This window comes from Protobothrops mucrosquamatus, unplaced genomic scaffold (assembly GCF_001527695.2).
Source record: "Protobothrops mucrosquamatus isolate PMUCROS unplaced genomic scaffold, P.Mucros_1.0 scaffold1465, whole genome shotgun sequence".
Lineage (NCBI taxonomy): Eukaryota > Metazoa > Chordata > Lepidosauria > Squamata > Viperidae > Protobothrops > Protobothrops mucrosquamatus.
In genome coordinates this window covers 413,413-439,395 of record NW_015387643.1, presented here as the reverse complement: position 1 = coordinate 439,395, position 25,983 = coordinate 413,413, and the positions used below count along the sequence as shown (strand labels likewise).

The following is a 25,983-nucleotide window of genomic DNA, read 5'->3' as shown; positions in this document are numbered from 1 at the left end:
AATTAGAGGTAAGCAGGCCTTTTGAATAATAAACACCTGACTGAGACCCTCGTCACGAAGGAGAAGTAAAAAAAGGAAAGGATAAAACGGGAGATACTCACATGCATTTAACAAAGGTGCTGAAGTTTTCCACTTGGGTTCCAAAAAGGAGATAGCCCAGTTGAGCGTAGGCAAAAAAGACAATGAAGAACATGATGGCAAAACCCAGGATGTCCTTGGCACATCGAGCAAGAGTGGAGGACAGCTGAGTCATTGTTTTGTTAAAACTAATATATTTGAATATCTGGATGGGGGAGGAAAAGATAAATGCCAGTGAAGGACCGTAACCAGTGGTGGGATTCAGCCAGTTCGCCCCAGTTCGGTAGCTAATTTTTTGTTGCCCAGGCCCAGAATGGACTTTCGGAAGCGGCATCCACACAGAGAACCGGTTGTTCACCTATTTGAATCCCACCACTGACCATAACCCACCACCTTCTTAGATTTGGGTAGGAAAAGATGAAGAAAACCAAAGAAAGACAATCTCTATCTGAGCTTTAAAAATTCAGAATTCTGCGTGCAATGGAATTAGAGACATGTATAAAGTAAATTGGCTTTCTCAAGTTGTTTCACATTTGCTATTGTTTTGCAATCCAAAAAAAGGGGGAAAATGAGTGGAAATACTTTCCCAAGACCCTCTGTTGAATTACTCACCAGCTATGAAATATCTCCCCCCCCCCCCCCGAATTGCATTTGGCCCTGGCACTTTCAAGGAAGAGATCTTTCTCTTCAGACAGAATGTGTGACTAATGATGTTAACTGTTTTTATTTGGTTTTAATTTTCTGGTTATTTTTATGTTAGACTATTGGCCACCTTGAGTTCTCAATGGACAAAATAAAACAGGGTATAAATCAAAACAATAAACAAATACCACCACCACCCCTTTATTGCCACCTTATCCTCCTACTGGGTAGAAAATTCTTACTTTTGAAATTGGGATAAAGAGAGGTAAAGGATGAAAAGTACCTTGATCCAGGCAAAAAACAAGTTCACAGCATTCATGTTGTTGTACTGGGTTTGCCAAAAAGCCAGAAATTCGAAGTCTGCGTAGACGCTGGGATTTCTTAGCAGCTGCCCCATCAACCTGTTGACTTCAATGGTACGAAAAATGTGGAATCCAATGGCTAAAACAGAAAGCTGAGAAAAACGTGAGATTCAATCAAAAGGGCAGAGGGTGGGAAAGTATTTATTTCTCCTCTCCTCTCCTCTCCTCTCCTCTCCTTCTCCTCTCCTCTCCACCCTTCCCTTGCCAAAACTCTGCCGGAGGTATTCCAATGCCACAGGAGCAAAAGAGGAAAAAGCCTAATCTATTCCCATTTTCTACTGTGATATCCTTACTTGGCCTTTATAAATTAACGTTGCTATAATTATAACACATAGGCAACTAAGTAAATATCTAATAACTAGTCCAGGGGTAGGCAACCTTGGCTCTTTTATGACTCATGGACTTCAACTCCCAGAATTCCTGAGCCAGCCATGCTGAGGGGAAAGGGAGAGGTTTCCAAGCTGAACCATGCTGGCTCAGGAATTCTGGGAGTTGAAGTCCACAAGTCATAAAAGAGCCAAAGTTGCCTACCCCTGAACTAGTCACTTCAACCAATAAACACTTTCAAGTCTAATCTTTCTTCTCCCATTTTAATTATGTGAATTATTACGTTGCTTTCATAAGTTTATTATTATAATCCTATTAGAAGAAATCTCACCAAAATGACCACGATATCCAAAATGTTCCAGATGCTGGTGAAGTACTGAAACCTGTGAATGTGCAGTTCCAAGATTTCTTCCACAATATAATAGAAGATAAAGATGCAGAAGACAATTTCACAAGAGACAATGAAGAAATCCCAAGTGCTGACATATCGGAGGAGTTTCACCGTCCGGATCTGCCATGAGGGAATGGCGCCCCCAGTGGCAGGGAATTCTACCACCAACCTAGGCAGTAGAGATGGTGATGTACAAACATAGTAAGGGCTACTATTCTCTATATATATGCACAATCCTGTTGGATAATCAGCTACTAGATATATAGAAACATTAGAAAGATTGATCTATTTACAAACTGATTTTTTATTTCTTCCGCAGTCCCTGGGGAATTGCAATAACACTGGTATTTTCACTTTTGCAGAAAAGTGAAGAAATCAAAATAAAGAAAAGCCATTTTTGAAATTGACTAATTTGGCGGTATTCCTATTATATCAAGATTTTCAGCCACGTTGTACTTCTCCCATCCAAGGAACCCACTCACTAGTTCCCCCATTCCATCTTTACAGTGTTTTGTTTCACCATTCCATTCTGTTTCCAATGCTCTGGTATTTTTGTAGGTTGAGGACTACTTTTTCTCCACTTCTATGCCATCATCAGCACTACAGGTTTAGGACTATATCAGCATTTCAGGTAGGAATAGGGTAAAAGGTGGGAGACGGAGAGAGCATTTGATTGGGGCCAGTTGTCCTGAATTGGTTTGACCTCCATACTGCAGTTTTTCTCAACCTTTGGAACTTTAAGATGTGTGGATGTCAACACCAAGAATTCTCAACTCCATAGCATCTTAGAGTTCCCAAGGTTGAGAAGAACTGCCATATTGAAATAAGATCTCATCATTTTTGATCAAAAGAATGGGATATTCAGTTAGGCTTGTTTCCATGTAAATACTGTCTGTTTATTATTTACTCTTGCTTCTGAGTAAGAAATATAATGGATCACACAGGAGTATTTCAAAGTCAATTTTCTGAATGAAAATGGATTAATAAAAAATTGTAGAAAAGAATCAAAGACTAGGAAAAGATCAAAAGATAATTTCAGAAGAATGAACCAGCACTGCCATGTTCAAATGCCACTTACCTGAGTACACAGAACAGGTTGATGTTGGCATTATACACGGAGAAGTCCATAAAAACGACACGGGTTCCCCGATCCAGCCATAGGTTTTCTTTCAAGAGTTGTAGAGTTTCGGCACTTTCTTCCCGGGTTATTTTGAGGTCTACATAATAGCCTCCTCCACTATAACTTGTTAATCTGCCCCAATGGGATGAGCCATCAAGTTCTTCCTCTGTGTAATATTGCCACCTGTGCCACAAAAGTTATTATGGAGGAAAAAGAGAGTGAGAATCGGTGAAAGGAAAATGTACCATGTCTTCAATTGGCTCAGGTTGAGCTGCATGCTTCATCCATGATTCCCTCTCCAAGAACAAAAGTTCTGTTCAACTGTCTCATGGATATAGAGAATAATATCATTTTTGAGGAAATTAATCAGTAATCTTGCTTTAAAATGCAAGAAATCAGGGTCCCTTCTGAGCCTCTTGTCCTGCCCACTATCCAGCTGTGGGCTGTACTCTGTCTTAACTAACCATCCCTTAGCAATATCCCAAGGACTTTCCCACTTCCCATTGTATTTTTTTTCCAATGAGGATTTTTAACAATATTCTCTTAAATTCTTTTCTTTGACTAACAGTTTTGCAGATTTCACGGCAATCAGCCTGGACTGCCATCCTGTAATATTTGTGTCATTGGGATGAAAAAAAGAAGGGAGCAAGGGCTTTTTCTACATGCCCATGCGCTCTATGGTTTTATTTTGAATTCTGTTCCAGTGGAACATAGAATTATGATTATGAGTTTTTAAATGTTCTGATGAAATATTTTGAGCAGGGTTCTTTCTCACGAGGTCAAAAGAGAAAACATTTCTCACTTCCGACAGTCCTATTAATTTAAAGTTGCCTTACTTATACCGTAGTTATGATTTCTAACAGACGTTTTCGTTCTGATGGATTTTATGTTTTCTGTAATTTTATGTTTTTGTTATTAGAGGTTTCGAAAGCTTCCAAGCTCTTTTAATGACTATATGATACAGTACATGAGTTTTAAATACGTAAATGAGACAAAAACATGAGACCAAATGATATTGAGCTTCTGAATCTATACAACAAATTGACTGCCATTTTATTTTCTGAAATTGAGGTTATCTTCAGAGCTATAACTTATGAAGTTCAAAATGGTTATGTTCTACTTACGCTGTCCCATTCAAGAGTCCAAAGGGCGATATGTTCTCTTTCTCTTTATTGTATACATCATAACAACCAGCAATATCTTCTTTGAAGTCATCATGCACCACACATGAGTTGTTCTGGACCTTGAGTTGGCGTATCCGTGGGACACCAAGCAGTAAGTTCTCATAATAGATATATGATTGCGCATTGTAGCCCAAAGATTTATTGTTGTACCATTTAGTCCAATACAAACTATCCAGGAAAGGTCCTTGTGTATACTATGGAGTTAGAGAAAAAGAGAGATGTTATTTGAAACAGCCACACGACACAGAACGACATTAATGTAATTTCTTTTTGTGTATGTCAAAATGGAAGAACTTGTATCAATGCAAGGATGAGAAATCGTGGCTCTTTCTTGGATTTTTTTTTTAAAAAGTTAGTCTCTTCTAGGGGTTACAGTACAGTTTGATGGTGTTTCCTGTTTCAAAAGTTCAGTTCAAAAGTTCAGGAAACGGTTCTGACATTTTTAGCATTTATGATCCAAGGAGCTTCTGAGATGGCCAAAAAGGTTTGCATTCTCCTATTACCGACTTGATATGATTGAATTTCAAATGCATAGGAAGAGAGCTCTTTTTTGTAAATTAGAATTGGTTAGTGCTCTTTCTTTGCATAATAGTGTAGAGCAAGGTCTTCAAACCTGGCCCTTTTATGACTTGTGGACTTCAATTCCCAGAATTCCTCAGCCAGGCACACTGGCTGAGGAATTCTGGGAGTTGAAGTCTACACGTCATAAAAAGGCCAAGTTTGAAGACCTCTGGTGTAGAGGAAAAAGTGTATATGGTCTGAATTCTTGATATATAGCCAAAGAGGCATTGAAAGTACTATAATTGTTCTCAGCGGTGTGTGTGTGTGTGTGTGATTTTTATTGTTTTTATATTGGGTTTTTATTGCCCAAAGTCACAGAGAGTGAGTTGGCCAGTCACATAAATTTTCATAAATAAATAATACATACATACATACATACATAAACATACATACATACATACATATATACATGCATGCATACATGCATATATACATAAATAACCAAGCCTCACAAGGAGGTATGGGTGAACTGATTATAACCTAGTCCTAGAATGTGCAGAGATTGCTACTACATAATAGGATGAATTGTGTAAATGTATTTTCATTGCAATTATGCATAAGCTATCTGGTAATGAAATATACATGTTTCCACATATGTAGAACTCAGGCAGATTAAAGTCAGTTAAAAAGAATCCTAGCCGTTTCCAGTCACGGAGCCATATTTAAAACTGAAAAAATCAGCATCCAAAACTTCCTGACACTCACTCGCCAAAAGTCAGCCATACTTCCAATGGTCTGGAAGGAGACACCACTGTCTGAAGGAGTTTGCAGAAAGAGTTCAGACATCACCTTGGTATAGTAATAGGCATTTGAACTCGTCATCCCATAGGTCACTAGAGGAATTTAAGAAAAGAAAAAAAACCAGAAAATTTATCAGTAACATTGGACATTTATTTTAATTAAATATTGCCTTGAAATATGCAATGCTGATTAGGGATGATCTTGACTTTTTACTGGATCTTATCAGTGGTGGGATTCAGCCAGTTCGCACCAGTTCGGCAGAACCGGTAGCTAATTTTTTGTTGCCCAGGCCCAGAAGCAGCATCCACACAGAGAACCGGTTGTTCTCATATTTGAATCCCACCACTGGATCTTATTCTATAAAAGCTCAGATGCAATGGTATGTATTTAGGTGCACCAGGTATACCTACTAAACAATACTGCCATGTGAACTGCACTTATCCCCAACAGGCTACTGGGTGAAAGTCAAGGTGCTGGTTGCCATCTTTAAAGCTGCATGTGGCATAGGGCCAGGTTATCTGTAGGACCATATTTCCCTGACAGTGTCTGCCCATCAGATCTGTCAGAGTAAACATGCTCCAAGTCCCATCAGTTGAAATAATGTCATTCGGTGGGTCCTAGGAAGCATGCCTTCTCTGTTATGAATTATGCATTTTGTCTGAAATGGCATGGATTTCCTGTTTGGGCAGGGGTTAGATTAGAGGATCTCCGGCACCCTGTCCAATTCGGTTATTCTGTTCTGTTATTTTGTTATTCTTTCCAAGATCACATGTATCCATCCCATCAAGGCCAACAGGGGTAGGCAACCTTGGTTCTGTTATAACTCGTGGGCTTCAACTCCCAGAATGCCTGAGCCAGCATGGCTCAGCATGGAAACCTCTCTCTTTCCCCTCAGCATGGCTGGCTCAGGAATTCTGGGAATTGAAGTCCACGAGTCATAAAAGAGCCAAGGTTGCCTACCCCTGGTCTGGAACAACGAACAAGCAAAACAAGGCAGGTTTTGGAACATTTTCTACAACCCGGGTGCCCTTCAGATGTATGAATATCTGCTTGCAGTAATATCCAACCTGGATAGACCTTGCTGAGAAGTTCAGTCACTAGAAGGCAGATCGCTTTGAAGAAATGTGACATGGACATTTGATAAATCAGTGAATTCTCTGCCTACTTTATCCGCCTCTTAGGATTGATCCACACATATGCCAATATTGTAATAAAATATTGATTCTCATCATTTGCCACATAATATTTTTAAGAGAGCCCATCGTATTAAAAGCCTAAAGTAACTCCTAATAGAAAAATGATGAATTGAGAATATTTTCTAAAAAATATATATTTACAGCTACTGAAAATAATTGAGAAGTTGGCATTCAAGTCACCTGTCTTGGTATTCCAGAAGTCAAACATGCTAATACTTCAACTCAAAAAGCACACACCAGTATCTACAACTATTATATTGTAATAGTTAACTGTTAAACCAGGGCTCTTCAAACTGGCCCTTTTATGACTTGTGGACTTCAACTCCCAGAATTCCTCAGCCAGATATGCTTAGTAGACCAGAGAAATACTATGGACATGGTATATTTAAACTTCAGCAAGGCATCTGACAAAGTAGACCACAACCTACTTCTTGGTAAGCAAGAAAAATGTGGGATAGACAGCATCACCACCAGATGGATTTGTAACTGGCTGATAAACCGTACTCAATGAGTCGTCCTTAATGGTACTACATCTACATGAGGGAAGTAAGCAGTGAGTACCACAAGGTTCTGTCTTAGGCCCTGTACTCTTCAATATCTTCATCAATGACTTAGATGAGGGAATAAAAGGGGAACTCATCAAATTTGCAGATGACACTAAGCTGGCAGGGATAGCCAACACCCCGGAAGACAAGATCAGGATCCAAAAAGATCTTGACAGACTTGAAAAATGGTCCTATCCAACAAAATGATATATAATGTGGAGAAAAGCAAGATTTTATACCTGGGTAGGAAAAACCAAAGGTACAAGTATAGATTAGGCAAAACCTGGCTCAAAAACAGTAACTGTGAGAGGGATTTAGTGGACGATCACTTAAACATGAGCCAGCAGTTTGTGGCAGCAGTCAAAAAGCTAATACAATTCTTGGTTGTATAAACAGAGGCATAGAATCAAAATCACGTGAAGTATTAGTACCACTTTATAAAGCCTTAATAAGACCACATCTGGACTACTGCATCCAGTTTTGGTCACCATATTACAAAAAAAAAAATGTTGAGACTATTTGCCACCATTGCAATCTCTTAAATATGAGCCAACAGTGTGCAACAACAGCCAAAAAAGCCAACGCAATCTTAGGATGCATTAATAAATAGAATCAAGATCACGTGAAGTACTAATACTGCTTTACCAAGCTTTAGTAAGACCACACCTGGACTACTGCATCCAGTTTTTGTCACCATATTACAAAAAAAAAATGTTGAGACTTTGGAAAAAGTGCAAAGAAGAGCAACTAAGATGATTGAAGACCTGGAGACTAAAATATATGAAGAACGGTTGCAGGATTTGGGTATGGCCAGTTTAGAGGAAAGAGGACTAGAGGGGACATGATAGCAGTATTGCAGTATTTGAGAGGCTGCCACAAGGAGGAGGGAGTCAATTTATTTTCCAAAGCACCAGGAGACAAGGCAAGAAACAATGGATGGAGACTAATCAAGGAGAGAAGCAACCTGGAATTAAGGAGAAACTTCCTAACAGTGAGGACAATTAACCAGTGGAACAGCTTGCCTTCAGAAGTTGTGGGTGCTTCATCACTGGAGGTTTTTAAGAAGAGACTGGACAGCCACCTGTCTGAAATGGTATAGGGTCTCCTGCTTGAGCAAGGAGCTGGACTAGAAGACCTCCAAGGTCCCTCCCAACTCTATTTTGATTGAAACCCAAAATGCTGCACAGCTTATAGACCATATCTTTCTTTTTATTGCAAAAATCAGGAGCTGAAAATTGAAGAAATCAGGTATTTTTTTACAGACTATAAGTACCCACGAATTTAAACTAAAAGGAAATAAGCCAGTGAGGCAAACCAATCAATATTCATTTCCCTTGGCCCAGCTGTGCAATGTTGATAGAGAAGAAAAACATGGTCAGTGATGCACGCACTATATATAAATTTGTAATATTTTTCATCTGGCTCTGCAACTGCCTATGACTGAATCTGTATTTTGGCAAAGCTGCTGATAATAGTAATGGAAGTGTGACCATAACACAGCCAAGGCAGAAAATTCACTTTGGTTGCCCAGGCAATAGGAATGCACACACTGTGTACTCCATCATTCATCGTAAGGGTAACGAGAGGGTTATGTTTGTTTCGGTGATATCAGGATTGATGGTTGTGACATCACATTTGCCAGGTGACTCTTGGTAGGGTGGAAGAAATGTCATTTAGAAATAAACAGTGCAGTAGTACAAAAGAGATAACAATGACTCTTTCAATAAGTCAATGGCCCATACAAATCTGACTTCTGGGATAAATGTCTCATCAATTCAGTGAAAGGGCCATCTTTTGCTTACTCCCCAAGGTGTGATCAGTTGTGATTGGGATCAAAACTTATCACATTCAGGCATATATACCAAGCATTTTCTAAGCTAAAATCAATAGCTGAGTTATCAGGAAAACCTGATGAGCCTCTTACTCAAACAAATGTTCAAAGCTCCTGCTTCGCAGTGAAGAGAGCATCACTTCTGTATGAGAAGAATAATTTGAGCCTTTCCCCTGTTGCTCATATCCAAGCTCCAGTGTCCTAGGCATGAAATACAGCCTTCTGTGCAGAGAGATCACAGGTGCTCAGTTGAGATTAGGATGAATTTACCCAATACAAACAGCCATTGTGTCACCACAGAACAAACATTGGTAAAGAGCTGTATTAAATCTCTCCAGAAAGTACAATGGGAACAACAACCCTCTATGTTATCTCCCTTTGCATTCTTCCTGTTCTGAGATTTAAAAGGCCACCTTCAGAGCACTATGAAAAGTTTAGCCTAGGAGGCATGAAAGAGACAGTTTGAGGTTCCTAGACACGCAAACTGGTCCTTCTTTCCATTACAAGAGACATCGTTTGATGAGACAAAGGGGCACAACTAGACATAGGCCTGTTTCTCCCATGATCTAAGCCAATGAACCAATGAACCCTACCACTGTCTCATCTCAAAAAGGTCTTGCCATCTGCCATGCCATGTTTGTTGCTACTTATGCCGCGATGTAAAAAAGATGCTGAGACTCTAGAAAGAGTACAGAGAAGAGCAACAAAGATGATTAGGGGACTGGAGGATAAAGCATATAAGGAACGGCTGCTGGAATTGGGTATGTCTAGTTTAACGAAGAGAAGGACGAGGGGGGACATAATAGCAGTGTTCCAATATCTCAGGGGCTGCCATAAAGAAGAGGGAGTCAAGCTATTTTCCAAAGCGCCTGAAGGCAGGACAAGAAGCAACGGGTGGAAACTAATCAAGGAGAGAAGCAACCTAGAACTAAGGAGAAATTTCCTGACAGTTAGAACAATTAATCAGTGGAACAACCTGCCTCCAGGGGCTGTGAATGCTCCAACACTGGAAGTTTTTAAGAAGAGACTGGACAGCCATTTGTCCGAAATGGTATAGGGTTTCCTGCCTGAGCAGGGGGTTGGGCTAGATGACCTTCAAGATTCCTTCCAACTTTATTATTATTGTTGTTGTTGTTGTTGTTGTTGTTGTTGTTGTTATTATTATTATTATTATTATTATTATTATTATTATTATTATTATTATTATTATTATTATTATTATTATTATTATTATTATTATATACACAAGGTTTTGAACACCATGACTGCCCATGTTTCATTTGGGGGCATTTTTTATGAGCTATGAGAAAATATTTGGTCCTATTTTTCATGAAGAGTAAGAAAAGCTAGTTGGAACAGCACAGCTGCATTCTCCAGCTCCATTGAGGTAACACCATAAATAAACTGAAGTTGGCAGGGGAGACAAATAGCTTAAAGTATGTCAGGAAGAAAGACGGCCTGATTGTCTTCTCCTGGAAGGATAGAAGAAAAGAAAAAATACAACAAGATGTGCCAGACGGAGTAGCAGAAAAGGAAACCAGCCCAATCCAGCCAAAAAGAGAGCTCTAGGTGTTATGAGAAGTGACAAGAAGGAAAGACAGAGAGAGCCCTGATCTTGAAAAGATGACTGCTGGAAATCACACTAGGTTGAAAAGCAACAAAAAGAAGCATGACAACCTTAAGAGGCCAAGGAATTTGGAAAGGGAGAAGGACCAGGGGGGTTAAAAGAGACTTGCTTTTGTTCCACCCATGTAAACACTGCGTTGCTCCAAAATCATCTAAAATCCAGCCCAATTCCCTATCCCAGAAGGGGCAGATTTTTGATTGTTTTAAATATTTAGTGCATTCAAATGTAACAATTAACTACATACAGGTAGCCCTCAACCTACAGCCATTCGTTTAGCAACAATTCAAGCTGGCATTGAAAAAAAATGACTTACAACAGTTCCCCACATTTACAGTTGTTGCGGCATCCCCATGGTCATGTAATCCGAATTCAAGCACTTGGCAATCAGCATGCATTTACAATGGGTGCTGCATCACAGGGTGGTGGAATCGCCATTTGCAACCTTTCCAACTGGCTTCTGACACGCAAAGTCCATGGGAAAAGCAGGATTTATTTAACAACCGTTCTCTTAATAACTGTAGTGATTTGCTTATGAATGAACCATGGCAAAAAAGGGTGGGCATGATTCACTTAACGACTGCCTTGCTTAGCAGTGGAAATTCTGATCCCAATTGTGGTTGTAAATTGAGGACTACCTGCAAATGAAGTGAGATAGGAGGAAAAGATATGGGAGATATCCACTACCTTAGATTAATGTTAGATAAGATAAGATAAGATAAGATAAGATAAGATAAGATAAGATAAGATAAGATAAGATAAGATAAGATAACCTTTATTTTCATTTTTTTTACTGTGGGCACAACGGCACACATCAAAAATGAAATTTAGTTGCCCGCTCTCGAAGTGAAACACATACATGACACACACCTAAACATACTATGTACAACGTATGTATAGACCCACACCCCTACATATACATAACAAATAAATATTAAATACTGTCCATCTTGAATATATAACGGAAGGAGGAAGCTTGAGAGTTCACAAGGTTAATGCTGTATGGAACGAAACTCTGGCTGAATCTGGATGTTCTGCTACGGATACCACGAAGCCTCCTCCCAGAAGGTAACAAGGAAAACAGGTCGTGAAGAGGATGTGTAGAGTCACCGATAATCTTACGGACCCTGCTCAAGCAGCGCTTCTGTGCTATGTCCTGGATGGGAGGGAGGGAACAGCCAATGATCTTTTCGGCCATTCTCACCACTCTCTGCACTGCCTTCCTGTCTGAAGCAGTGATGCTTCCAAACCAGACTGTGATGCTGTACGACAGGATGCTCTCGATCGTCCCCCTGTAGAAAGTGGTCAGGACAGGAGAAGGAAGATGTGCTTTTCTCATGCGACGCAGAAAATGCAGACGCTACTGTGCCCGCTTCACCAGTGTCTCGCTGTTGAGCGACCAAGCCAGCCATGTTTGGACTTCTATTCCAGAATTCTCCAATCAGCATGCAATTCTGAGAACTGAAGTCCACACAAACTTGCCAAGATTGAAAAACATAGCCTTAACCAACTATCATGTAGCACTGCTGGAAAGAAGTCCTGAGGATGCGGTGAGACTTGCTTGCTTAGGGAGTAAGTTTGACTCCTTAAGGCCATGTTAGCTGAAGTAGAGGGCACGACTTTGGGGATGAGATAATTGTACCCCTCTCTGACTTCCTTGCCTCAAAAGGCCTACAAAGTAAAGATCTCAGGGTAGAAAGACATAATGCGAAGGAAGAGGGGAAAGGTCTTTTCAAAGGGACACATCCGTGGAGGCCAATCAAAGACGTCCTGGCAGCAGAAATATGCTTAAAAACAGACTTTCAGTAGTGAGGAAATAGACACTGAGAGGTAGGTGTATGACCAGCATATTAACTACAAAAACTTCAAAATAACTATAAGGGCCCCAAATTTTTTAAAAAAGGGACCAAGAAGTGACCAAGGAAATTGCTCTCTTTTTAACCTAACATCCGTTCTGGAGAAGAATTGAAAGAATGATTAAAGAGAAACTAAGTGAATGCACAGAAGAGTTAGCTTTTTAAATGTTGAAAGGAGAGGAATAGAAGGAGAGGTGTATAAACTAAAGAAGCCAGTTGCCAGAAATCATGGGAATTGTGTCAGAAAGGCACGGAATGCATTAAGGCTTATGACAAATGCCCCAAACAGCAATAAAATAAAATAAAATAAAATAAAATAAAATAAAATAAAATAAAATAAAATAAAATAAAATAAAATAAAATAAAATAAAATAATAAAATAAAATAAAATAAAATAAAATAAAATAAAATAAAATAATAAAATAAAATAAAATAATAAAATAAAAAAATAAAATAAAAAAATAAAATAAAATAAAATAAAATAAAATAATAAAATAAAATAAAATAATAAAATAAAATAATAAAGGAGGAGGAGGAGGAGGAGGGACTTTTGGTATGCCAGAAACTAAATCCAAGGCAAAGAGACTCTAGTTCTAATGTGAATTGATAATGGATGGTGGTGAGAAGGCAGAGAATCAACTCGTATTTTATATCTGTCTTCTTTCAAAAGGGAAACTAAACCCCTTGTGTCTCTCATTGTTTCACTAGTGCAAGAGTGGGCAACTATGGCCGCTTTGCGACCGTGGACTTCCAGAATTCCTGAACCAGCATAACAAAAACAAAGGCAAACACTTGTTTATTTAAAACTAGCTGTACCCGGCCACGCGTTGCTGTGGCTGTCATTCACTCAGCCAACAGATGGCGCTGTTTTTCAAAAAAAACATGTTTTTACCTGTCACAGGTGTGACATCTATATGGAGGATGCCAAGATCTGAATTCCCCTCCCCTGAGCACATATTTTGCCAGCATATTTCCCTCCCTTAATTTGCTGTCATAAATCATGTTCTCCAATCAGTTTGAAAGGCAAAGATTCCCTTCCCTTTCTGTAGCCTGAGGTTTTCTTATCTTGACTAATCCCCACATACATTCTTTCTCCTCCCCTCCCAGCATCATCTAAGTTAACTCTAAAAATACCACACAGCTCTGCATATTTTGTCAAAGCAAGAACATCCAATGTTAGCAGCGTTGACATAGGGGCTAGTTGATACAACTGTTAGATGGCTTTATAACTAACGAGTATTCAGCAAATACTCATAAATGGTCCCACATCCAATTGAACTGCTTAAATGGAATGCCCCAGAACTCTGTATTTTTATTAATAACCTGGATGAAGGATTTTACAAGATATCAGACTTTCAGATGAACACAAGATTAGGGGAAGTGGCTAACAGTTTGGAAGAGAAAGAGCTTTCAGAAAAACTAAATGAGTGTGAACAGCAGACCAAATGCTGGAAAACGAAATATAGATCCCTGCAACTGGGCAGAAAAAAGCTGAAGGCACAAGAATAAAATGTGGAGATCTGGAATAGCAGAAGGACATGTGAACAAGATCTGGGTGATCTTGGCAATCCATCAAATGTGAGCCAATAGTATGTTGCAGCTGCTAAAAAGGCAAATATTATACAGTATTAGGATGTATTAATAACAGCATAGAGCAGGGGTGTCAAACTCACAACATCATGTGACGTGTCACGATGTATCATGACTTTTTTTCCATTGCTGGCAATGGGGTGGGCCCGGTTTCGGCATGATGCATCTGGCCCGCGGGCTGGCAGTTTGACATCCCTGGCATAGAGTCTAGATTAGAAGCATTTTCCCATTCTCTTCTGCTTTGATAAGATCTCTCTTGGAATAGTGCAACCTCTAAGACAAACTGGAGCAAATTCAAAAGAGGGCGAGCATAATAGTGAGGGGACTGGAAAGTGTGTCGTATGAGAAATGGTTAAAGGAACTCAGTATATTTAGCCTACAGAAGAAAGAATTGAGAATAGATATGATAACAGTATTCAGATATATAAAGGTTTGTCGTATCAAGAAGGGTGTGGGTGTTTTCTCTGTCATCCTGGAAGAAAGATGCAAAAGAAGCAAAAGGTTGAAATTTCAGGAAAGTCAATCCAGGTTAGATATTAGGACCAAGCAGTGATACAAGTGGAGTAGTTTATATTTCAAAATGATTGAGTGTTGTATTATTCTGTATTATTGTTTATTGTACATTTACTGTTCTATTGTATTCCATAAAAATATTATTTTGCTGTGTACCTAAAGTTTAATAGTAATAAAGTTCCACATAATTTCCTATTAAAAGCTTTTGTGCGAACTCTAAGGACAAGAAAAAGATGATCGTGAATTTTCCTTTACCATCCCTCTGGTTGTCATCTTTAATGTGTTATTGCCTCCAATGTCCTACACAATCAGGGAGATCACAGGTTGTGTTCACACAACATGCATTATCAGGTCATTTACAAATCTGGTAGATTCATTTGACAACCTGCTAAGTTTGGTTAGTTTTAACTTATTTCCATGTAGTTTTCTTGGACCATTAAGGAAGTGGTTTACCATTGACTTCTTTTGGGGATGTAAAGTGCTGAGAAAAATTATAAATTTGCAGTTTCCATTAGCTGTGATGCCAGTAAGCAGTAAAATATCAAACAATTTGTTTATTTTTTGAAAAGAATGATCCCATGTGAGCTCAGAAAGAGGTGAAAGAGAAGGGTTTTAAAAAGGATAACCAGGAGAACAATAGAAAGTAGGAAATTTAATTAATTTAATAATTTAATAATTAATAATAATTTAATTTAATTAATATTTAATAATTAATTTAATACATTGAAAAACTGGTATCAACACCAATGGTGGAATTCAAATACCTGAACAATTGGTTCTCTGCATGGATGCAGGCCTGGGCCTCCGAGGCCTAGAACGGACTTCCGGAAGTGGCATCCATGCACTTCCAGCAGGCCGTTCAAAGCCTGGGAGGCCTCCTTCAGGCCTCCCAGGCCTAGAATGGACTTCCAGAACCAGTGTGCATTCAGCTGTTTCTCCGAACTCAACAAAATTTAGCTACCAGTTCTACTGAACGGTGCAAACTGGCTGAGTCCCACCACTGATCAACACTCAAGAACAGCAACTACACATAACTCACACAGACAGATGTCCACTAAGAATACAATATAGACCAGAAGTTCACGCAGTGTAGTCTTCACATAGAGCTCTCGGTTCTCACTGGTATTTTCAGTCAAGGTTGTGCCCCAAAGCCCTGAAAAAAAAATAAGGAAAAATGAACACTATATGGATTTATTCCAACCTCAAGTCCATCAAAAAGAAATTCAACTGTCTAGTATTTGAAAAAGTGTACTTCTCTGGATTTTGCACTGTAATTCTTCAAAGCAAAATTGTGCTCATAATGTATATATTTTTAAAAAAGATGTATACAAAAATAGATACTTAGTAAAAGTAATGTTAGAAATAGTATTTGAATTATTTTCTCCTCCCAAAGGCATATATATATATATAGGGGAAAATGTAAATAAAAAAAATGCAAATTATAATTACAAATATTTAATTATTTAATTTTCAAATTTGATGCAAAACATGAGATGGATTACCTTGAGAATAGGAAAAATCAACAGTTGAGAGATAGTGAAATGATTATGTGTTTAATAATTTTCCTCTTGGTCACTTCAAACATTAGGAATTGTGTGACAATTCCTGGAATTGCCATCAAGACTTTGAGGAACTGTCGATGTCTCTGGAGCTTACTGCAACAATCTTCCTCTGAATGCTGTGGATTTTGCACTTTCAAAAGTAAATAACGTTCAGTCCATTTGGTGAGATATTTTAAAACCATTGTCAACTATCTCCATCATTTGCTCAAGATATATCCTTATTCCTTCCAGTTGTGTTTATTTCTACACCCCAACTATTATTTCCTTATTTATTCCTTTACAGTGAATATTACTAATTTTAAGGAAAAACTTGGGAGATTGGCTGGAAAAAGGGTGTAAAACTGGGAAATGCATGTCATCCGATCTCAACACCTGATTGTAAACACAGGGTTTCAATAATTTAAATATGTTTATTCACATACAATGCCCTCCCCCCTCACCGTTTCTCAGGAATTGCTGCTACAATGGTTAAATTAGGAATCGGCTCTGGCTGTTTTCTGCAATTATGGATGCAGGAGCAAAAAGGGGCGAGTGGGCAAATGAGAAGGTATGTAAATATAACAGAGTCTCAGAAGGACATTTAGGAGAGGAGTGGAAACATATAAATATTTAAGGGAACCGTGCCCTGTTTTATTTGTTTGATCCTTTACCTTCAGCTTAGGTCCAAATCAATTTCTCTCTTTCATTTTAGTGACGAAGCATGAATTCTCTTTTGAGTTCAAGAAAAGCTGGTTCCTTTGAAACATTGTTCACTTCACTTTTCTTTCATTGCTCACTGCTAATGAACACCATTAAGGCTTAATAGCTTGCCTCTCTAATGATTTGATGTTATTGCTCTTCTCCTCTAAGGCTTCCACCGAGGTTGGTGTGAATTCTTACTTGAAAGTGGAGTAAATGTTCTCACATCAATATCCAAAGGGGTTTCTGTTCTTTTCAGACTTAAGGACACTCAGAACCACAGCTTTGTGATAGATGCTCCCTCCACACCCTCGATCGAAAGCTCTTGTGATGGAAGAACATAGGCAATTTGTGCCAGGAAAGAGCTAAAAGCTCTTTGGGGTTCCTGCTCCTGGTTCAAAAAGTTACTCTCTCTTTTTTTGTTTTAAAGTGGTAGCACTGATTCCAAACTCAACTTTTAAATGGAAAAAGTATAGTTGATTATAAAAAGTAGCAATCTGATTAGGCAACTTGTTTGAAAATACTTCCTGAGTTTTCCCACTTTGGTTTTATGCTTCTCTCTTTCCACACTTTTTTTTAAATCTGTATGAAGAGAGAATGTAAGGAATGGAAGAGAGTTGAAGTTCCTTGACTTCTTAAAGTTATCAAGGTTGAGAAATTATTTAGGGTCTGCAGTCTCAAAATTCAGATTTAATCTAATATGTATGTGTATGTGAGAGAGAGAGGGGGGGGGAGAATTTCAGTCAGGGATTCAATGGGGAAATTTAAAAAGTCAAGATGGTGGCTGCCCCTTCCACAGATGACCCTTGCTGGAATTGGGTATGTCTAGTTTAATGAAGAGAAGGACGAGGGGGGAGATGATAGCAGTGTTCCAATATCTCAGGGGCTGCCACAAAGAAGAGGGAGTCAAGCTATTTTCCAAAGTGCCTGAAGGCAGGACAAGAAGCAACGAATGGAAACTAACCAAAGAGAGAAGCAACCTAGAACTAAGGGGAAACTTCCTGACAGTTAGAACAATTAACCAGTGGAACAACCTGCCTCCAGAAGCGGTGAATGCTCCAACACTGGAAGTTTTTAAGAAGAGACTGGACAGCCATTTGTCCGAAACGGTATAGGGTTACCTGCCTGAGCAGGGGGTTGGACTTGATGACCTCCAAGATCCCCTCCAACATCATCATCATCATCATCATCATCATCATCATCATCATCATCATCATCATCATCATCATCATCATTATTATTGCTACATGCATCGTCCCTGATTCCTGACCCCATCTTATCCCTAACCCTATAAAAACTAATAAACCTTTAAAAAAACATTTAGACATGAGAAAATATGTTCAACCCAAGGTGCTGTCCTACTGCTGTTACAATGATATATGTGAATGTCTTTGGGAGACAGGAGGGAGAACCACAACTTGGGTGTAAAGCTATCTCAGCCCACTGAAAAGGGGAGAGTATGAGAAGCATTTCAGAAGGGACCCTCCCTAGTTTTCTACATACCGTAGTAAAAGGAAAGGAGAAATATTTTCAGACATACAAGATTTTATTAAATAACCTTACAACAAAGACAGAGCTAGTACTCCTGGTTGTGCTTCTTGTCTAGATTCCCTTGTGCAGGCCTAATGGTTGTAGACTCATGTTGACAAGACATTTCTGCCTGCCAGCATGACCACCTCCAGAGAGAGACATTCATTCTACCCAAAAGCAGAGATAGTAACCATGGTTACAGAGGCTAGGACTCACAACCGATTTTGACATGAACCAGGCAGTTCTACAACTCATGAGGCGTTGTTATCTGTATGTGAGCAAAACTCACAAATTGAGCACTATGAACGTAGCCTTGAGTTTCTTTCTAACCAACAAACAAATTCCAGACTGCATAGATGTCCAGTAGGTCCAGAGCCATCCAGAATAAATCCACCCAGCATAAAAGAACCAGTTTGCTCTAGTGGTTAAGGAACCAGGCTAGAAACCAAGACCCCATGATTTCTAGTCCTGCCCTAGTCATGAAAGCCAGTTGGGTGACCTTGGGCCAGTCCCTCTCTCTTAGCCCAGCTCACGCACAGGATTGTTGTTGTGGGGAAAATAGGAAGAAGGAGTATAAGATATGTTTGCCGCCTTGTGTTGCTTATTAAAAAATGGTAGGATATAAATAAAATAAATTCCATCCATTGCTTCTTGTCCTGCCTTCAGGCGCTTTGGAAAATAGCTTGACTCCCTCTTCTTTGTGGCAGCCCCTGAGATATTGGAACACTGCTATCATGCCACCCCTCGTCCTTCTCTTCATTAAACTAGACATACCCAATTCCAGCAACCGTTCCTTATATGTTTTAGCCTCCAGTCCCCTGATCATCTTTGTTGCTCTTCTCTGTACTCTTTCTAATCTAGAGTCTCAACATCTTTTTTACATCATGGTGACCAAAACTGGATGCAGTATTTCAAGTGTGGCCTTACCAAGGCATTGTAAAGTGGTATTAATACTTCACGTGATCTTGATCCTATCCCTCTGTTAATGCAGCCTAGCACTGTGTTGGCTTTTTTGGCAGCTGCAGCACACTGCTGGCTCATATTTAAATGATTGTCCACTAGGACGCCGAGATCCCTCTCACAGTTACTACTATTGAGCAAGGTACCCCTTATACTATACCTGTACTTTTAGTTTTTCTTGCCTAAATGTAGAACCTTACTTTTTTCACCATTTAATTTCATTTTGTTAGATACCGCCCAGTGTTCAAGTCTGTCCAGATCCTCCTGTATCCTAAGCCTGTCTTCTGGAGTGTTGGCTATTCCTGCCAGCTTGGTGTCGTCTGCAAATTTGATGAGTTCCCCATCTATCCCCTCATCCAAATCATTGATGAAGATGTTGAAGAGCACTGGGCCCAGAACAGAGCCCTGGGGCACCCCACTACACACTTCCCTCCATGTAGATGTGGTTCCATTGAGGACCACACGCTACGTACGGCCGGTCAGCCAGCTACGGATCCATCTGGTGGTGATGCTGTCTAACCTGCATTTTTCTATCTTATCAAGTAGTAGGTTGTGATCTACTTTGTCAAATGCCTTACTGAAGTCCAAGTAAATTATATCCACAGTATTCCTCTGGTCCACTAATTTTGTCACTTAGTCAAAGAATGCAATGGTCTGGTATGATCTGTTTTTGACAAACCCATGTTGGCTTTTAGTAGTGATTTTGTTTGCCTCTAGGTGTTCGCTGATTCGTTGTTTGATTATTTTTTCCAGGTATTGAGGTCAGGCTGATAGGTCTGTAATTTCCTGGATCCATTTTTTTTCCTTTTTTGAAGATGGGAACTACATCAGCTCTTTTCCAGTCCTCTGGTAGTTCCTGGTTTTACCAATTTTATTTGTTTATTAAACTTATATGCTGTCCCTCTCACTGTCAAATGACTCTTATGGTGAAAAAGATGTGGTTTATTTGAAAGATTCCCTGTCTTTTAAGTGAAAGAGATGCAATTCCTAAGGAACCCAAAGATGCTTTTTCAGGACTTTCTTGTTTTTCTTTGAAGATGTTTTGTTTCTCATCCAAGAAACTTCTTCAGCTCTGACTGGATGGTGGGGAATGGAAGCATTTATATTCCTTGCAGACAGCTGGTTACTTGCATTTTTTAGAAAGTCATTGGGGCCATTTGGAGGTTTTGTTTTCAAAGAAAAACAAGAAAGTCCAGTTGCCTCCTGAAAAAGCACCTTTGGGACAACCATGACTTGGATGACTGAAAATCTCCATAGACATTTAGTTATGCACTTTGGGATGAACATCCTTCAAATGATCCAGGAGTATGAACAGATTTCCAGAAAACATTGCAGACTACTAGAACAGGGTAGAAAATATCCTGCAGCCAGAAGGCTCCTCACACATTTGCACCACTCGGGTGACCCTGAGGACACAGAAAACCTCCAAATGGCCTCAAGGACTCTCTAAAAGAATGCAAATGACTAGCTGTCTGCAAGGAATATGAATCCTTCGATTCCCCACCATCCGGTCAGAGCTGAAAAAGCTTCTTGGATGAGAAGTGAAACGTCTTCGGAGAAAAACAAGGAAGTCCAGTTGCCTCGTGAAAAAGCACTTTTGGGACAATCATGACCTGGATGACTGAGAATCTCCACAGACAATTCCTGAGGAAGCTAGATTAGAATCAGGGTTGCCTCAAAATTTTGTGGGAGAGGACAGGAGATAGGGTCTTCAAAATACCTGAAAAGATATCACACAGAAAAAGGTCCAAACCTGTTCTCCCTTATTCTAGAGTGCAGAACATGGAGAAAAGGGCTCAAGATACAAGAAGATATAAAGTTCCATAACAAGCAGAACAGTGTTGAGTAGAATCAATTACCAGCAAGCTAATTAATTACAGCAGTGGTGGGCTTGAGAAATTTTTCTAATTCTGCTCAATTGTAAAATCATTGGGTGATTTGGAATTTAGGTGGTTACACTCTCTGTTCAGAAAGAATATAAAACTATTCTTTATATCCAGGGCTTTTTTTCTCATAGAACGCCCAGAACGGAGTTCCGGCACCTTTTTTGGATGGAACCTTGTAGGGTAGGCAAAGCGGGTTGTATAACATGTGTGAGTTCCAGCACCTTTTTTTTCTTCAAAAAAAGCACTGTTTATATCTATAAACTACAGGCCTTTTCACCTTCTTTCCATCAATTGCAGAAAGCCAGTTTCCTAAGTCATCTTTGAAGAAGTGGATTCAGACCTTCCGGTTCTGAATTCTTTTCATGGGAATTAAAAAAATCCTAGGTTCCCAAATGATCTCCATAGCAATTCTTGTATGACAAAATGTTTTTTGCACTCACAATATTGCCAGTCAGTCACTGCATTTATTACCGCATTTGGCAATATTTAATTGCACTTGGTTCTGTGACACGGGGTAACTCGCAGTTAAACGTCTTTATTCTTCACAGAATATTGTAACCTTGGAAGATATCTTCAGTGGCTGCTGCAGAGTTTGGTTTGGGCTAACATTTTCATTAAGGACTTTGCTCTTTGTCTCCCCCTTCCTTGCGACTAGTTTAAACGTCTCATGTATTTTAGCCACCCACATTATTCCTATCAATTATAGGAGGTTTGATCTTTGTTGTAAGTTTATTAGAACTCTCAACAGTATTTCCCTACTTTTATCACGTTACTTTAACTTGAGTCTTAACCAATGGGCTTTAAGTTTATGATACCTATAATTTCGTTAAATTGGAGTATTGTAATTAAAAACTAAAAATTAGGTAAAACTAAATAACAGGATATGGATTGTTTATGAAGATTTATTAAGATATGTACAGTATAAGGAAAAATGTATTGAAAAATGTGATAATGAAGTTTTCACTGAGTTTGATACAACTAGAAATTTACTACCTTAAATATGATATAGCAAATGTTAAGGGAAACAGAGAAGAAATATTTGATGATGTAACCTGAGACATGTACTAAAGATTTTGTTATTGAACTATAGATTAACCCAATCACCACGTTGCTTTCCAAATACTTAAATGTAAAACTGGAAAACAGTGGGCAATGATTCACCACAATATTTGTGAAAATGCTATTGATGTTACAGTAAAAAAAACAAAACAGTAAGGCATTTTTAAAGTATAAACAATCAGGAACGGTTGCTGGAACTGGGTATGTCTAGTTTAACGAAGAGAAGGACGAGGGGGGACATGATAGCAGTGTTCCAATATCTCAGGGGCTGCCACAAAGAAGAGGGAGTCAAGCTATTCTCCAAGGCGCCTGAAGGCAGGACAAGAAGCAACGGGTGGAAACTGATCAAGGAGAGAAGCAACCTAGAACTAAGGAGAAACTTCCTGACAGTTTAGAACAATTAACCAATGGAACGACCTGCCTCCAGAAGTGGTGAATGCTCCAACACTGGAAGTTTTTAAGAAGAGACCGGACAGCCGTTTGTCTGAAATGGTGTAGGGTTCCTGCCTGGGCAGGGGGTTGGACTCGATGACCTCCAAGGTCCCTTCCAACTTTATTATTATTATTATTATTATTATTATTATTATTATTATTATTATTATTATTATTATTATTATTATTATTATTATTATTATTATTATTATTATTAAGCTTCTTCAGGATATGCATTTTTTAACTAAATACAAGTATGTAATATATGAATCCGACGTTTTTAGGTAAAAACCATTGTAGTTAGATCATATTAAAGGTTTATCAGTTTAAGATGGAACTGATATCCGCCAAGTTCTTCTTAAGGCTCCTTCACCTTACCCGAAACTCTTTACCTTTCCCTTGTCGAGGTCGGATCAATGGAAGGAGTCGACTGAGTAGGTCGGTCTACCTCCCTTTACACGCTGGGAGGATATTTTGAGATAACCACAAAGCACCTTAATCGCTCTTTGTTGGCAATGAATGCAACAATGAGTGAAAATAGTGGCATCCTCAATAGCTTTAGAGATGTCAGTGTCTTTATTTCGACCAGTTCAAGGATGTCAGCAGCATACTATAGAATATACAAACAAGGCAAGAAGCATAGTTCTTTGAAAAGAAAGCAGTCCGGAGAGAAATCATTTCACTAAACAGAAGCAAATCACAGAAATAATGATCTTGGCTCCAGGTAGGTCAGCTCTGCAAAAAGAATTGAAATTCTCCACGGATTTCATAAAAATAAATCCAATCAATCGCACTCCCTTCTCATGTTTCGAAAGCCACATCTGAACCTTCGCTTCCTTGAGCTACGATAACATTTTGCAAACATGGCTACATCAATTAAGCTAAACAATCAAGCATGCTTGATAAAAAATCTGCTCCCATTATTCTGTGCACGAGACTCACGTTTGGCCCTAAGCTAATTTGCACCTTGGCATGTAGCTATCCACCTTTTGGAGCTCAGTCAAGCAATGTTGCCACTGATACCCCCCTACTAATTTCAAGGTAACGGTCTCACCTTTGAGGTGACCTTTCCAGCTATAAAGAAGAGGATAGTAACTTCTGTAACCAATAGTTCAAATGTTACTTCCTGTCATGGTGATGATTTTAAAATTTGTAAGTAACACCTAGACGGATAGCAAAGCCAAGTTTACTGCACAATAGTAGTTGTCAGTGGTCCCTGCAGAGAAGTTGTATCCTTTCCCCTGCCTCTTGGTGGAGCTATTATTTTATCTTCTCTGTACTTAATCCCACCCACCCACTACCCCGGTTACCTCGGATGCCTTTGAAGACATAGTAGCAGCATCCCGGGAAGGGGGCTTCCTTCTTCCTTTCTTCCTCGGTAGCCTTTCTGTCTTTTGGGTAGGATAAAGAGCCGGTCACTTTTTCAATATTCTCGTAGGGATTTTCCAAAATGGACTTGGGGTTGTAGATTGCTCTGATTTTCAACGAGGAGGAGGAGGAAGGGGATCCGTTGTAAACAGGGTTGTCCCATGCTTTCTTCCCCAGAGTTTCCAGTTCATGTTCTTCTTGTGCCTGGAAATGGCTCTCAGCTCTGTTGCTTAGGTGAGAAGAGCTCATGATGCTGAATCAAGCAATGGTTTCTTGTAGAAGACCCCAAGGTATCAAGCCGTCAGAAGTATTCATCTGCTTGGCACTTTGCTCCGGGGCCTCTTTTATATTCAGCCACTGGGTGACAAATAGAGAGTGGAAGCCATTGTTGAGAGCAGCTGTTAACTTCTATTCTTCAGTGGATCCAGCTACACCCAGGGGTGGAACTCTTTCTCTGCAGACAACAGTCATGAGAACCTGCATGGAGAGAGAATCTGGCTGTTAAAATATTGGTTCTTGTGGCTAAATTCTCAGGGAAATTAGAGGCAGGATGTTCATTGGACACTTTGGGCTGAGACAGTGCTGAGTGACACCTGGCACGTCCCCAAACATTACAGGCGCTCAGTTTTTAAATAGAGCTGTACCAAGAGAGCATTTGGGATCCATAAATCAAACTTTACGTTTGCTTCTTGCAACTAGACTCAGCTGGGCACTTAAGAATCTCTAGGTCTAAAATAGCCATTTTTCTCTATGAACTGGTAGCATTTTGCTAATTCAGGTAATTTCCTAGTCAGGGTTTTATTATTGCAGTTGTGGTGATTATTCAGAAGGCAACATACAGGCCAATGCCAAAGCAAAATGATTGATGGGGTGGATTTTGTGCTTGGTGCTATGCAAAGAGTATAATTGAATTGATCAGTCCTGTTTCTCTGTCTATCTGAAGATCCTGCATGGCTTTTATAAAGGAGAAAAAGGAGGATGAGGAGATGCTGATTCTCTGGATGACCCAGAATTCTGGACTTGGAAGCTATCCAGTCCAATCCCCTGTTCCAAGCAGAAATCCAAATTAATTCAGTTATCTTAGAGGGATAGTTCTTTAGCCTTTGCTTTACTTCGTCTTGTGAAGAGGAGCTCATCAAAATGCTAAATGATCCCACAGTAAAACTGCTTTTGCTGTTAGGCAATTCCTCCTAATATTAAAATCAGAATCTGCCTTTGTGTAACTGAAATTCATTTTTCCAGTATTTCTTGAACTTCTTTCTCTCAGGACTCTTTTTAAAAAATTTGGAGGACCCCAAAAGAGCTTATGTTTATATGGGTTATATTTATTTATATTTACTTATTAAAAATTAAAATTGATGCATTGCTACTGCTAAAACTTCTCAAGATTGTTTGATGGGATTTTAATATTGTATTATTTTTCAACACAAGCTGGCAAATAATTTTAATTTTGAGGAGTCCTCAGGATCTCGATGGTCTCTTTGTCATCCAATGCATCAAACAGGAAAAGATTTTTTTTGGGGGGGGGAGAAAAGGCTTAGTATGACAATATAAAATTTGCTCAGGAAAAAATGATTCAGTCTCATTTCCTAAATTTAATCTGTTATTTGTATAATTTTTCATGGACTTCTAAAATGGAACATTTGCCTGTGTGAAGATATGCTGCTAATTTATTCCAGTATATTTCTAGATATAGGGCAATGTAAGATACCTACCATTTTATGTATGATTAGAAAGTATTTTATCATTTCTCCCCCCCTCCCAATTTTTGCAATTAAAAAAAGAAAAAGGAAAGGAATGAAAAATGCTTTGTGGTGATATTGGGAAAATTCTGGACTTTTTCTCTCCTTTTTTTTTTCATTTTTCAAATTTGTTCTGTCTGCAACTAGTGGTGTCATTTTCTCCCCAGTTGTGATATACTTGGTCTTTACCTCATACTGTAACACA

The 25,983-nt window shown here is 39.1% G+C and overlaps 1 protein-coding gene across 1 annotated transcript; it reads right to left on the bottom strand.

Moving 5' to 3' along the window:
* Positions 1-97: 97 nt before the first annotated feature.
* Positions 98-24,285, bottom strand: PKD2L1 (polycystin 2 like 1, transient receptor potential cation channel). Its single transcript, XM_015822108.1, has 8 exons — positions 23,979-24,285; positions 15,601-15,714; positions 5,371-5,498; positions 4,045-4,298; positions 2,879-3,103; positions 1,741-1,969; positions 1,004-1,174; positions 98-283 (listed from the first exon to the last, which is right to left on the bottom strand). Exons 1-8 carry the CDS (start codon positions 24,283-24,285, stop codon positions 98-100), a joined length of 1,614 nt encoding a protein of 537 aa, XP_015677594.1.
* Between the last annotated feature and the right edge of the window lie 1,698 nt (positions 24,286-25,983).